Below are 15,422 nucleotides of genomic sequence, written 5' to 3' on the forward strand. Positions count from 1 at the left end.
CTTGGCCTCGCCCAGAGGGCACCCGGCGTGCGCTGCGGGCGCCCTCCCCGTCCTCCTCCACACTAAGCTGTTTTGCAGCCCGCTGAGCCCTGCCTTGGCACTGCACCCACCTCTCCCTCCTCTCCCAGATTAATGCTGTGACATTTTGAAACCTCTCTCAGCTCATTAGGCAGTTGCGTAAGGCACCTGGCACTAACGCCACTAGGAGAGCTAACCTAATTAATGGTGCCGGCTGCCAGCGTGTGCCGCCAGGGTGGGCATCCAACACCACCCAACACCAGGGCAGCTTTACATTAAATACTAGCAGGAAATTCTTCCCTGTGATGGTGGGGAGGCACTAGCACAGGTTGCCCAGAGAAGCTGTGGCTGCCACATCTCTGGAAGTATTCAAGGCCAGGTTGGATGGGACTTAGAGCAACCCGGGATAGTGGAAGGTGCCCCTGCCCATGGCACAGGGTGGAACTGGATGAACTTTAAGGTCCCTTCCAACCCAAATCATTCTACATCCCCAGAGCAGCCAGGCAGGGTGACACCTCCCCATTACCAGTATTAAAGACATCCCACCACCTGGTAAGCGTGGACGGGCACCCTTAAACCCAGGAGCACTGAAAAACAAAGAGGCTCCACCCAGCAAATTCCACCTGCTCCATCCAGGCTGCGCTGGGAACGCAACCTCAGGGCTGCTGGAAGCATGCAAGGAGATAAGCCACTCATCCCTTACCTTCTCTCATTCCCAAAGAGCCGGGCCACTTCTTCTCTGCCAGGGCTACGAGCGCGGGTTCTCCGCTCTAGCCGCTTCCTCTCCACCTGGAAGGCCTCACGATTACTGATCCTAATGGCCTTGGGAACGTCGGCCAGGGTGGTGTACTGCCGGCTGGCTTTAAAAGAAAGGGGACGCCCCGATTTCTCAGCTCCCCTTCCTACATCTCTGCTGTTGGAGTCCTTGTGCATGGGGCAACTGCTCTTCGAGTCCAAGGAGTTCAGAGAGAAGCTGTGAATCATTCGGTCGCCTGATCGGATACCTGGGGAAGGAAAGGGCTGGGCATGCTCCTGTGAGGGCGATTTGGGATAACTGTACCTGTTGTTCGGGGTGCTGGGGCTGGGTGGGCTTGGTGGGGGTGGCAGTTGCTGCTCTTCCAGCTTCGAGTCTTGTTTGGTCTTCTCCAAGGAGAAGTACCCGCTCTCGACACGCGTCTTCCGCCCGCAGTCTATCCGGTCCCCGTTCATGGAGCTCTCCTCTAAGGGACAGAGAAGTCACCCTGCTTGGTTTCAAGTCCAAGTTCTGCTTTTAAGAAAGAAACACCCTGATTCCACCCAGGACAGGGGCAGGTGTGAGAGCAGAGTTGGTCTGGGCACCAGCCCCATGCGGTGCTATCTCCTGCACCCTTGGCTTTTCCACCCTGAGCAGCCCTCATGCCCATGGAGATGGTGGGATAGTTGCAGGGAACTGGGGATGCTGATCCAACCCTTGGGCTAGGTTTGTACAGATGAAAGATCTGAACTTTCAAACCAAGAAATGGGCAGCTGCAGTTACAGCTCTGTATCCATTTCCATCCCTGTCCTTCCCAGCCTGGCAGCAACCACAACTCCATGGGTGCAAGGCAACAGACACCTCATCCATCTCCATCTCTCACCTTCCTTGCTGTCCAGCACGGAGTCCTTCATGGAGCTGGCAGCCCCAGCCTGGCCTTGCATGGGGCTCTGGGCTGGGCCAATACCACTGCCCCCATCTGCTTGGTCTTTGCCCCTCATTTCTTCTGCCAGAGCGTGGACTTGGTGGCAGGGACCTTCTCAGCGCTGGGAATGTTGCTGCTGGTCACAGCCATCTTAGCAGGACCAGGCTCCTAAAAAAAACCAGTTGACACAGGAAGTTAGAGAGTTTGCCCCAGCTCCACTCTCAGGGTCCCCAAGGGCTTGGCCCCAAGGTGTGAGCTCCACATAGCTTGGGTGCTGTCCATGACACGTCACAGCAGGACAGGGATGGGACAGTGACATGTGTCAGTGCTTTACGCCCTTTTAAAACATTCCCCCATCATCTTCAGTGCTTCTCTGCTAACAAGGAGCTCTGGAGCCCATCAGATGATGGATGATGCCCCTTTGGTGGCCACAGCCCGGCCAGCCCAGGTTCAGAATGTGACCCAGAAGGGGCAGCAGCTTTCCCAACTCCTTCCTTGGCTTTGTTCATTAGCAGATGTTTGGCTGTTGTCATATTAAACTTCTGCATTCACAGATTATTTTTCTTAAAGCCACCCATAAATCCATGACAATTAACTTCCCTTTGGATTGTGGGAAGTTCTCCAGCTGCTTCTTCCCTTTCCATGGAGCAGAAGGGAATACAGGAGTGCACAAACAAACAACTGAAAGCTGGGAACAAGGGCTGCAAAGAGCACCCTCTCTATCCCCTCCTCCCACATGAGGTGGGTTTTAGCCCTGCACCTCCATTGGCATTTGCAGGGCTTTGCCAGAGCCACCAGGGATCTCTCAGGGAGTGTGTCCTGGCTCCACACACAGCCATGTCAAGCAGCAAATAACCTCAATTAAAAAAAAAAAAAATCCCCTTGGGAAATTTCACACTAAAGGAATGCAGTGTTGGAGGTAAACGATCCAGAGTTCACGGGCATCCTGCTCAAGGGGACTCTGCTCAGGCAGAGGATCAGGCCAATCTCCAAGGTCCCTTATACTCTCCTTCATTGATCCAAGCCCAAAGCTAATCACCAGCTCAGGATATATATCTTTATATATCTCTTACACACACCCCCATGTAATTATTTGTAGATATGTATTTAATTAGGCAGAGATGTGGGCCAAAAAGAAGTCTGTGAGGGAGCAGAGACATTAACTCTCTCCTGCTCATGGGTATGAACAACTCCAAGAGGCAGGATGCACCAAAATCAGCAAAACCAGCCTCTGGTTGCATGAGGTGTGTCTGGGCACGCTCTGCTTACCTGAGCCTGCCACACCCCTGTGCAAACTCAGGGCAGAGCCTCAAATCCCACATTTCAGCCCCAAACCCTGCCTCAGGTTCCCACGGGCAGCAGGCAGGCACAGGCATTCCAGTCTCTCCCAGTGCTGGAGCACAGCAAAAGCTGCAAGAGAAACCTGCTCTTTTCCCCCTAAAATTGCAACCTGCTTGCAAAGCAAAGTGAAAACACCTAACGCTCCCTGTCCAAAAAATCTGCAGCAGGAGTGGTATTCCCTGCATTGCTCCCACCCTGGTGATTTTGCAGAGGGATGATGCAAAATGATGGGGGGAGTTGAAAATGACCTTGATGCTCCAAGAGCATCCAGCTGTAACCAAGGTCTGCTGTACCACAGACAAGCAAAAGCTATGGAGAGTGAGAAAAAGCAAGAATAAAAAATTCTTTTTTTTTATATCACAAAGGTGCCCACCCCTCCCTAAGCAGCTCTAAGACATAATCTACTGCCTGATTAGTGTGTGGCCATCTTTAGGAAGAATGCAAGCTTTCTCAACCAGCACACGGAGAGCAAGCTGAACAGCAGCCAACTTCAGGAGAGGCCATTTCACAGAGGAGAATTTGGTGCTCATTTTCTCCTCAGCATCCTCTTTCCTTCCCTGGACCAGCCACCTGCATCAGCAGGATGTGGGAGACAGAGGGAAGATGCTGCTTCTGCCTTTGCAGGCTGCTCCTAAGTGCCTGACACAGCACAGCATCCATCAGCAGCAGTTCCCACATGGAGGTTGGTTTTGCAAAGTGAATTTGAGCCTTTTTCCAGCACCATGGGGATGGAAGACATGGGATGGAGAGAGTGCAAGAAGGGTAGCAAGCAAAACAGAGTGGTCTGTCCCAAGACAAGAGGGCAGTGTGCCACAAGGGTCCCTGGTCCCCATCCCCAAGCACCTGGGGAGCCCATCTGCCCACAGGGAGCCAGCATCCTTCCCACAGCCGCTTCCCTTATTTGGTGCTCAGGAGCTCAGATCCTGTACGGTTTCCAAGAGGTTGCCATGGTGATGAAATGTAACCCAGAATGATGTTTTTCTGGCTCTGCGCCTCTTGTCGTCTCCCCCCCCGTCCCCCTCCTGAAGCCAGCCTGGGTTTAGTGGTGCACCCTGGCCAGGGTGAGCATCCCTGCCCTGCTGCATCCACTCCCTGGGGTGCCCCAAATGCAACAGTCCACTTCTGGGGAACTGAGGATTGACAACTCATGACATGAAGGGAGGAGGCATTTTCCCTGGAGCATCACCAGTGCCAGCACTTATGGGGTTGTCCAGGCTGTGAGGACCCCAGACCCTGGCAGGGGGTGGCTCAGACTTACAGCTTGGTGTGCAAAAAAGGATCATCCCCCCACTAACATTTTTCCCACCGCCCAGAACATCTTCATCCAGTGGAGTGATGAAAACTTATTCAAACAAACACTGTACAAAACCAATCCATGTACCAGGGCCATCCCTGGAACTTCATCAAAGAGGACATGAAAACCAAGGCTCAGGGGAGCCCTGACCAAGGCTCAGGGGAGCCCTGGTGCTGGTTTTGGTCCCCAGCATGGCTGGAGGAGCCCTCCCAGCCAGTCCCCTGTGGTGGTGGGACACACAGCCAGAGGTCAGGCGGCCTCAGGGACACGGCTGTTCTCAGCCCCGGCGAGGGACGAGGGTGGCCCTGGGGTCACGTTCCCCATCTGTGGGACTGTCCCCCATTCCAGCCACGTGGGAGCCAGGCAGGAACGAGTGAGTCAGAGCCGGCCCCACTTTTTACCATTTATAGTCAAAGTGAGCACGAAGCCACTGGCGGGTCCCTGGAGAGCCCAGCTCCGGCCCCCGGAGCTCCCAGCCTGGCCCTGGCCTTTCGTATTTTCCTTTCATTCCCATTATCTCTGGGGTCATCTCTAAGGGAGTAACTGGAGCCCGATGGAATTTCATCCTGTTTCTGAGGAAAAGGCCCATGAACAGCACCTCTCCCTGGTCCCCCTTGGGGACCATGCGGCTTTCTGGCCACTCCCAGGATTGTGTGCAGGGGTGGCACCACAAAACAGCACACAGGGGGCAGAACGTGGCCCCAGAGCAGCCAGGAAAGCAGGAGTGTGTGAGCCTGGAAGTGATGACCAGGAATTAATTCACACCGATCTGCTGTCCTGGTTTTGGCCCAGCTCTCACCCTCCACACAGGCAGCATCAGAGGGTTGGTGATCCCAATGGCTTGGGGGGATCTACCCCAGGACCAGAGCAAGGCCACAGCCCTGAGAGGGAGGCAAGGGACTGGGTGACAGTGTGTGTGGGTGTCCCTGGGTTACCTGGGGAGTTGGGGGCTCTACCTTCCTCTTCTTCTTCTGATTCTGCTTGTTTGTCCTGGGATAGACGATGAGCATCTCCAGCCACCTGCAGGCAGAGAAGCAGAAGGTGAGGTCTGTGCCACAGGGACAGGAGTGATGCTGACCTGGCAAGGGTCAGCTTGGTGAACAATACCCAGAAACCATCCCAACCAGCTCCTGGGGGAAAAATAAGGCAGGAGAAGAGGGATGACCCCAGGGTGCTTTGGCTCAAACCCTGCTCTCTGCAACAGTGAGGCCACAGCCAAGGCTGACATGGGGCAGGGATTCAAGGATCCTGAAAGACAGTGGAGAGGGACAGAGCCTCCAGCAGGGCCGTCCCTTGAGCCATGCCAACACCCGCACACTGCAGACAAAGCGCTTTTGTCCAAGGAAGAGCAGCATGAACTCGGCATTGAGAAGTCCTGTGTCCTCCCACCGTGGCCTGACAACCTGCCCCCGCATCTCTGAGAACTCCACAGGGATCCCTGCACCACTGGGAAACATTCCCACTTCAAATGTCCCTGCTCCCCTTTCCTTCTCCCCCTGCTTTGCACACTGCTGCTGTAAAGTGTTCAGAGATGACAACATCAGGTGGGGTTTGGTGAAGCAATGAACGCCAGAAGCACAGAATGAACGTGAAACCAATTCTCCCCCAGCCAGGGAAATCTTCCTGTCGTGCTGCAACTGCAAACAAAACCAGCCTGGCTCAGCCCCAGAGTAGGACTGCTGGGGGATGATTAATGCCTGCAGTCAGGAGCAAAAGCACTGCTTCAAAACCCATTGCTGGGCTGATGAGCAATAAATCAGCCCCACCTCACTCCGCAATGCCTCTCCCTCCCACGGCTGGCAGGACCAGCAACAAAGGCTGAGCTGGGAACCAGAGCGTGGGGAGAGGCTGGAGAGAGCAGGCCATGGGGCTGGCCATGGTTTGGGGCAGTCAGTGCTCCTGCCAGGGAGGAGAGGAGCTCACTGCCCTGTGCTGTGATTCCCACGTGGCTCTGCATCCTGGCTCCACAGCCACTGCAGCACATTGCTGTGAATGGGGCTGCGAGGACAGGTTTGTCAATCTAAGGTCCACCTGTGCTCTCTTGTCTCAGTAGGGCAGGGAAATTTCAATGCATGAAAACACTCATCTGGTCAAAATCACAAATTCTTGGTAGAAAGATGTCTATTTCAACAAGTATTTACAGAACTAGGGGAGTCTCGACCGAAGATAAGGCTTGGAAATAGAAATCTCAGCAGAAAGTGCTGACTCTGCTGCTGCCAGGGCTGGGGGAGGCAGGAGATGCTGTGCCTTGGGAACAGTGGGAAAGAGCAAGTGTTCATCCCTTCAACTTCCTGCTGGAGTTTCAAATGTCAAATTCTGGGAGGGAGGCACTGAGCTCTGGGCACTCCATGTGGGAAAGGCTCTCAGGTGAGCAGCAGCACAGCCACACTGTCACTGTTTGCTGGCAGCTGGGCTCTCCAGGGCTCTGCACCTTCACCAGCACCAGCTTCAACCCCAGCTGCCATGTGAGTGATGGAAGAGGATGTTTCTAGGTCACCACCCAGCACCTGGAGTTGGGAAATTTACCCTGATTTGCTCATTTTAGTGGTCTAATCTTCAGTGTCACTGAGCCACTGCATTCCTGTGACATTTTAACCACCCTTGGAGGTGAGATGATTCCCTGGGACCAGGGAGGTGGGGAGCATTCACCCCAGGATTCCACATCTGCCCAGGGATGGATGAGGACCAGAGGGTGGATGGCACTCGGGGTCAGACATGCCAGCCCCAGAATTACAGGACCTGTACCAGTGGGCTGGATACCTAAAATGGGATGGGATCCCTAAAAGCACTGTGGGGTCACCCCAGCACCCAGGATCAGCCTGGGTATGCACAGCCATAGGTCCTACCCACCTTCCTCTTCCTCCTGGCTAATGGAAGAGCCTGGGAGTGGCTGAGCCCCAGCTCTGCACTCACCCACTGATGATCTCCTTGTTCTCAGCACGGATGAAATGCTCCTTCTCCGGTGTCAGGATGCACAAGGAGAACTTCTGCCCTGTCCGGCCCTCCCCGTCCACCACGTCCGTGCACTGGTTCATGTTGATGGTGCCCTGGGGGAGGGTGGTTGGCTGCGAGGGAAAGGAGAAAGGAGCAACTTTAAGGAGAGAAGAGCACAGGAGTGCAGAGCTGAGCCCTAAAAGCTCTCCTGGAGGACACCAGGATCCTACACATGAAGATGATTTGCCCACAGGTAACCAGACACAGCAAAGCTCTGTGCCACACATCTCAGGGACACAGACCAACCAGTACAACTCCTGCCAGACCAGCCTGGTCCACTGCTGCCACTAAGGTGCTTCTCCTATGCCAAACATGCAGGGAAGGATGGCTGCCTTGTTGTGGCACCCAGACACTGAGGAAGGGCACCAAATGGCTGGCTTTGCTCTGCAGCTGCAAGCCATCTGGGCTGGTGGGGTGGCACCTGGAGATAGGGGTGGCAAAGCACCAAGGTCCCACTGTCCTCAGCACAGGATGGCTCAGGGATAAAGAGACAGACACAAGCACCAGTTTTTTTTCATTAAAATTAAAAAAACCCCACAGAGTTTCCCAGGGAGGGAGGGAGGGGCTGCAGCATGGAAGGGACCTTGCTTGGTGGGTTTTCTGAACAGTGTCACCTCTCAGCCCCATAGCTCCAAGGAGACCTGGTGAAGTGGGACAGGTGGTGGCCCCTGTGGCCCAAGGGGACACTGAGGGACATCCAGAGGGGTGTCAGCACTGACAAGAGCTGACAGGTCCATCTGGAGCAGCGCTGGCTCATCCGATTACAGCGTATCCACCCGTCCCCAGTGCCTGCAGCCCTCCCCCCCGAGCCATTCCATGGCTCCCCTGTCCCCAGCCTGCCTGTCCCCACCAGGCTCGGTGACACTGGGGTCCTTCCAGCACCCCAGGGCAAACCTGCACCTGGGACATAAATGACTGATGGAGAGATCCCTCTGAGCTGCCAACAGCACCAAAAGAGGACCTAAAGCAGCCTGTGGACACTCTTCACCCTGCCAAAGCCTCCTTGTGCCCTCCAGATGGCCGGGCCAACAAGGAGACAGATTTCTGGCAGATGCTGTTAAGGTTTTTACCATGGAAACCAGCTCCCCTGCCAGCAAAACCCCTCCAAAAGCAGCCTGTGCCATGCAAAGAAAGGGTGACAGAGAGAGCTCAATGGTCACAGCCTACAAACCCAGAAAATTCAGATCATTCTCCCAGAGCTCCCAGTTTAGCCATCTGTGGGTGGTGGGAAATAGCCCCTTTCCCCAGGAAAAAGGTTTTTCCCTGCAGCTGTGTCCCTGGGTGGGAGCATCCTATGACAGCCCAGGGGTGGCAAGGAGCCATCACAGGTGCTGCAGCACTGGGTACATGAACTGGACCAGTTGTACATCAGGGACACCAAACCCTCCTCTTCTCCTTGTGGAAATCAGCATCCAGAGACCCCCCCAGGATGGAGGGAGAGCAAAGCCCAGCCCAGACTCCCAGCAGGGCGCATGCCCAGCCTCCTGCCCTGCACTGCCACGGGTAGTCAGCTCCTAAGAGGATTTTTTTGTCTTAGACAACAAAAATAAAACCCCGCTTTCCGGGAGCTATAAAAACCCAACGGAAAAACTTTCTCCTGTTCCAAGTGGAGTCTTAGAAAAGTTTTTGTCTTGCTGGCCTCTGGCAGAGCCAAGGCCTCCAGGACTGTAAGATCCAGGTCCAACCTCCTTCCCCTCCCAGAGCAGTTTTGCACCAGGGAATTCAACAAAGACAGGGGGGTGAGGAGGAGGGAGGGAGCCCCACAGGGGGATCTTGGGTCACTCAGTCCCTTGACGCCTTGTAAGGCCCCAGAGGGACTTGGCAGGGAGCTGGCACAGGAGGAGAGGAAGAATCAACACCCTGCAAGGCCATGGCAGTGTAGGGTGGCTGCTCCTGCTGCTCACACCCAGCCCTGACCGAAGCGGTGCCGGCAGCAGAGGAGCTGGTTTGGGGGCTGGCCCTGCAAAGTGGTTTTGCCACTCAGCCCTCCTTGTGAAGGGTGAATGCTGGCATCTTGCACAGCCTGACACATGAGTCTCCATCCACCACTGCACCTCTGAGCCAGGACACCAGGAAAGAGCTGGGAACAAAGCTGGGAGTGACCCTCTTGCACCTGCGGCCCCGGGGATGAACCCTCCATCCCACTGCAGCTCCCCTGCACCCCACACCCCTCAGCAGCAGATGAAACCTGACAGACCAGCAGCCTCACTCACTTGGGATGTAAATTCCTTTACACCATTTGTTTCCTTCCTTGGAGGCAGCACAGGCACTTTGAAGTGAAGCAAAATGCAAATGGAGCCTGGTGGAAATGTGTGTGTACACACAAAAACTGCACCAAGGAAAAGGGGATGGCTCGGACCCCTTCTTCACCTCTGAGCAGCTGTTTCTGGGCTGGAGGGTTTCTCAAGGCTGGGGAACCTTGGAGAAGGATGAGCAAAGCTGGCTCCCTGGTCAGGTGAGGACTGTGTGGCTCCAGCAGTTGGAAGGAAATAAATAAAGAAATGCAGAAGCAGAGAAGTGTTGCATGGCAGAGACACCAAAACAACAGGGCTGGGATTTCAACCAGCCCTTGGAAGAGCAGATGCTCTGATACAAGGCTGAACCCAGCATCAGACCCCAGCGTGGCTTCGTGTCTGGGCAAGGCAGGAGTGGATGCTCAGCCTCAGCTCCTGAATGCTGCCAGTCCCCAGCTGAGGGACAGCCCTGTCCCCAGGCACTGGTCCTGCCTTTGCTCTCTCCCATTGCTGCTGCCAATGGGATGGAGCCCACAGCTACCCCAGAACTGGATCTGGTGGCTGGGTGTGTCATTTAAGGGTAGGAGTGGAAGCACACGAGGGTGTACCTCTCTGGAAGCATCATTAAGGCCACCACCACCAGCCCTCCTTGAGGCCACCAGTGCCACCAGGTGCCTCCAGCCCAGTCACTGGAGCAGTGCCTGTCCCTCACCAGCACAGGAAGAGGAGCACTTGCATCACACGAGCAGCTCCAGCTCTCCAGGCTGCCAGTACCAGCAGAGGAACCAGAGACAAGAGACAATTGTGTTGCTGTTTCCCTCTGGAGTGACAGATCCCTATTGACACACACACGTGCTCACAGTGTCCCTCTCCATAACACACAAAGCCTATAGAGAACTCTCCTCCTCCTCTTCCTCCTCCTCCTCCTCTCCCTCCCCTGGGTGCCCAGGCTGTGACTCATGCCAGGCTCTCCACATCAACAACATCAGCAGCCTCTGGATGAGGTGCAGGGATCTTTGGATGGATGCTCCCAGGATGCAGAGCTCAGCAACTGCAGCAGCCCCTCCTTGGGCAGTGGAAAGGAGTGAAAGAAAGAATGGGGACCTCTCAGAAGCTTGAAGGAAGAAATCCCAAGCAGGGCATTACTGCATCATGCTGCACAGTGCTGGATGCTTCGTGGGTGATGAGCTACTAGGTACAGGAGCTGATGCTGTAAATCAAAAGGGTTTATCTGCAAAGTCCCTCATTTCCATAAGGCATTGCAGGGCTGAGGTAGAAAACCAGGATTATATGAGCTAGAAAAACAGGATTATGTTGATTTTTAAAATTCTGATTTTTTTTTCCAAGGACTTTCCCTGTCATTTCTAACACATGGGGATCATAGCAGCTTGATACAAAATACAAGGGAGCTCTGCTCAGGAGCTGTAGACAGGATGTTTTGGAGCAGGTAACCGCATGGTCAGGCTCCTGAGGAGGGGCTCTGCCATGGCCTCCATGGGACATGGCCAATGCCCAGCCCGTTGTCCAGGGCTATTACACAACATGGGTTGATGAAATCTGGAACACAACCTTTAAAGAAAGGCGATGGGGCAGGGGGGAGGAGGAAACCAAACAAAAGGGACATTTTACTTTCTGCCAAGAACCAGGAGGGGAAGAGGAAAAAAAAAACAAAAACCAAAAAACCCACAACCATTTGTCTATCTCGCATGGCGGGCTGGTTGCCTTGGCACCGGGGCCTGGCTGTCCCAGGGGAGATCACAGCTCTGCTGTCCCACTCTGGGCTCAGGATCTGGCAGCACTGCCCTGGCTCCCAGCACTGCCCTGGAGCAGCAGCGAGCCTGCAGTGCCTGGGGAAGAGACATCCACGCTGCCTCCATAAATGTGTCTTGACAAATGTTAATTCTCCCAGCTAAAATATTCATGAAGGTGGCTGCCGAGTGCTGCTCACTCACAGCACTCCCCTGTGCTCTGCAGATGCAGCTCCTGTGCCTGCTAAAGCTTCCCCCATCCCAGTGCCTGGGCTCAGCTGATCACAGTGCTCCAGGCAGGATGCAAACAGAAGGGAGCAAGACTTTGCTGTCACATTGTCACAGGCACATCAGGGCAACATGGAGACAACCACAGCTGGGCAAGGGCACAGACAGAGCTTGGACACGCAGCTCCCAGCACCAGCATGGCACAGGGAGCCTAACCCAGAGCCACATCCACCATTTCCACCTGGAGGCCATCAAGAAAGCACCAACTCCTTGAAAAGTTACAGAATTGTAGAAACACCTCCAACCATTAACCCATGGCAATGCCAGGTCCTCCACTAAACCACGTCCCTAAGCACCACATCTGTGGGTTCTTCGAACACTTACAGGGATGGTGACTCTACCACTTCACTGGGCAGCCTATTCCTATGCTCGACCACTCTTTCATTACAGAAATTTTTCCAAATATCCAACCTAAAACTCCTCTGGAGCACCTAAGCCTCCTCTTGAGGCTAGTTCCTCTTGTCGTACCAGCTGTTATCTGTGAGAAGAGACTGACCCACACTTGGCTACCACCTTTCAGGGAGCTGCAGAGATGCCTTTTCAGATGTAGAGTCACCCCTTTTCAGCCATGCAAGGCGAGGCATGACCTCCTAAATCCCACCCTGGGGATGTTCTGTGCACACACACAGGGCTGGCTCAGCCTGCCCTGAGCTGCCCAGGTGCCAGGCTAGGATGGCTGGCACAGCAGCAGGGCTTTAATGAGCCTTTTGGGCTTCCTGCCACCAGGCACGAGGCTCTCGACAGGGCCACAACGGGGCCGGAGCGCTGCGGTGGGCAGATTTATTACACTTATAGATCAGCTGGCAGGCTGAGCATCCTGGATTTATTAAATTAGACAAAGAGGTTGAAAACAACCTCTGTGGGCTCTGCAAAAGGATGGACTTGGACTAGAGGAGTCACCCATCGAAGGGCAGCAGAAAGTTGTGCTCCCATATCCTCATGGCAGCTCTGCTTTCCCTGTGCCATCCAAGCAAGAGGCAGGTATCTTTTCTTGGCCACCTGAGCTCATCTTTCTCAGCTGCAAACTCCTCTTTCACAGATAGAGGCACAAGCAGTGCTCTGCAGATGTGGCCTTGGCACCTGCCAAGGTGCCTCTGTACCGGCAACAAACCTGTGCCAGCACGAGAAGGGGATGGGACACTTGCCCTGGTGTGCAGCCAGCAATGCAGAACGTCCCTCAGATGGACAAATGCCACAAATGCCACTTCCCCCAGCTCCACCACAGATTTCCCCACTGTTGACCCTGGGTTGCTCATCACAGATGCTGACAGCCAGCTCCTGGGATTTGTTTTGCTGAAGGAATTCCCCATAGCCCCAGGTCACCCAGCCCAAAGAGGTGGGATGGGTTAGCAAGTGCCACACACACCTGTCCCTGCATTCCCTGAAGAGCCCTCCTGAGCCTCCACCAGGACATAAAACAACATCAGCTCCCCTTTTACCAGTGGGATGGAATTTTCTTCCTCGGGGAGCAGCTTGAGAAGGGGGTGAAGTGCAGGGGCTGGGCAGGAGAGTTCAGCCAGGGGCTGCTTTTAAGCGGAGTCGGTGTTTATGTCCACAGACAGCGAGTCTAAACACTGAGCGAGGCCGGGAGCTGCCTGCAAACTGACTGTGTGCACCCCTGGGCTCCTCTCCCACCCAGTGCTACCTCAGCCAGGCATGGCCAGCACCCATCCCAGGAGTGCCCAGGCAGCAGCTTTGGGGCCACACATCCCATTTGTAGCCCCATCCCCACGGGCACCCATCCGGCCAGCGGGTGCTGGAGCGGAGCGAGCCCGGCCCGGGCTGTGCGGAGGCTGGAGCCAGCTTCTCTTGGCCTTATAAGGCTATTTTCGCACTGCTCTTGCAGCTCCCAGCTGCTCCCCACTCCAAAGCAGGGTCGGAGTTGGCAGCCAGAGCCTAGCCTGCCTCCTTCCTGTTAACCTCTTTCCTGCTGAACAGCCTCTGAGGGGTCTGTGCGTGGTGGGAACAGCCATGTCCAGTCCTGGCACAACCAGCCGTGCTGGGCAGGGAGGGTCAGCAAACCCACTGGTGGTCACCGAGTGGGTTCAACCTCCCTCAGCACTGGTGTCTGACCCTCTAGGTCCTCAGCAGCATGGACAAATCCAGGAGCCTTTCAGGGAAGCTTGCAACCATGGATACACACACTGCACTTCCAAGGCTACTGGAGAGGAAGAGGGAGAGAGATGCAGAAGACATTGGCACCATGATGGGAAGGACAGCAAGGTCCCACCAGGGTGGGGTACCCAAAGGCTGCTCTGAGCTGCCATCCTGGCTGTTTGTGGACCAAACTAAAAGCCAAATGTTGTACAAAGAGCTCGGAGCATCCACTCAAGCCCTATCCCAACTCTCTGGGGACCAAAGCAGAAGCCCAGAAATGCACAGGCATTTGCCACTCCTGCAGTGCCAAAGGCACCACCTTGCAGCCCTGCAAACCCAAAAGTCATTCTTTCCTCTTGCTCTATGGGATTTAGATGCATTTAAAATGCAAAATGTCCTCCTCCCCTCCGAGGAGGGGGGTAGGAGGAATACGTGATAACAGATCCGACCCCATCTGCTCCCAGCTGCCAGCGTGGCATCTTCCCTGCTCCCAGATGCACAGGCACAACAGCCAAGGGGGAAACAAATATCTGCAGCCTTCCAGCAAGTTGTCATGGTAATCAGCCCGATGGCAAAAACCCAGCAAGACCACGGACAGACCAGAGCTTGGTGCAGAGATCACGACAGGAGCTTCCTGGAGAGGGAACTGCAGTTGTTTGGAGGTGGGAAGGAAAAATGGGCTTCATTTGCATCTTGATACTTGAATCTTAAATTGCACTGTTCCAAATTGGCCTTGTCAACTTTATCCTCCACCCCCTCGGTGTAGGAGACGAGTCCCAGGTGGTCCTTGCACCGTGTGCCAGGCACACATGTGCAGGAGCTCAGCACCACCTCAGTGCTCACAGCCTCCACAGCAGCAAGGGGCTTCACCAAACACCAGCAGCCACAGCTTCCTAAGGTCACCCACACACCAAGATGGCCATACACACAGTGATGCCAGTTTTGGGAACAGCTCAGGAGGAGGAAAGCTTGGATTGAAGCAGGATGACCTCTACCCATGTTGGCCAGCCCCAGTTCCAGCTGGAACTGGATTTCTGCCTCATGGGAGTGAGGGAACATGACCAAGGTAATTGTCATCCAAGGAAAGCAGAAAATTAGATCAATCAAATCCCTGTACCTCCCACTAAGTAAACCCATCTCCCTTCCAGCCTAGAGGGAAAGGAGGGACGCATCTCCTCCTCCCCAGCCATCTCACAACCTCTCCTGCAAATACAACCAAACAGAGGCATCAGTGCAAAGACACAGGGACAGAGCAAGCCATCAGCAGCATCACAGCCATGAAGAGCCACCTCCAACAACCATTGCTGGAGCTCTGGATAAATTCAGGCCCTGCAGCCACTGTGGTGGGGTATCCCCAGGACTGTCAATACAGGTCTTGTACTGGCACTCAGCAACTGCAGAGAAGGAGACAACAGCCCTGGGGATCAGCAGCACCAGATCCACCGGAGGCTTGGGCAACTCCCACGGGCGCAGATGCTTCAGTGGAAGTTCTTGAATCCGGCCAAATTAGTCTGGAAATCTCATTATTCCCCAGCACTGTTCTTATGAGCTTTGCAGAGCTTCCTGCTGGGCTGGGAATACCAGGAGGCCGGGCTCCCAGGGCCCTGGGGGTCTGCAGCTGGAGGTGTGAGGGTTGGCCAAGCCTAAGAGCTTGCAAGCAGCAGCTACATCCTGCACCCCACACTCTACAGAAAACCCACACCCACTCTGCGTTGCTTCCAGCAACTTCCAGACCAGCTTGGACCCTGCA

At 54.9% G+C, this 15,422-nt stretch overlaps 1 protein-coding gene across 1 annotated transcript in view; it reads right to left on the reverse strand.

Moving 5' to 3' along the window:
• MPRIP (myosin phosphatase Rho interacting protein) overlaps positions 1-15,422 on the reverse strand; it is a 72,615-nt gene that overhangs the window by 34,647 nt on the left and 22,546 nt on the right. Inside the window, 5 exon segments of the mRNA XM_036392390.2 lie at positions 722-1,238; positions 1,635-1,760; positions 1,763-1,844; positions 5,247-5,331; positions 7,225-7,376. Of these exon segments, the coding sequence (XP_036248283.1) occupies positions 722-1,238; positions 1,635-1,760; positions 1,763-1,844; positions 5,247-5,331; positions 7,225-7,376 (962 nt within the window).

This window comes from Molothrus ater, chromosome 16, assembly GCF_012460135.2.
Source record: "Molothrus ater isolate BHLD 08-10-18 breed brown headed cowbird chromosome 16, BPBGC_Mater_1.1, whole genome shotgun sequence".
Classification (NCBI taxonomy): domain Eukaryota; kingdom Metazoa; phylum Chordata; class Aves; order Passeriformes; family Icteridae; genus Molothrus; species Molothrus ater.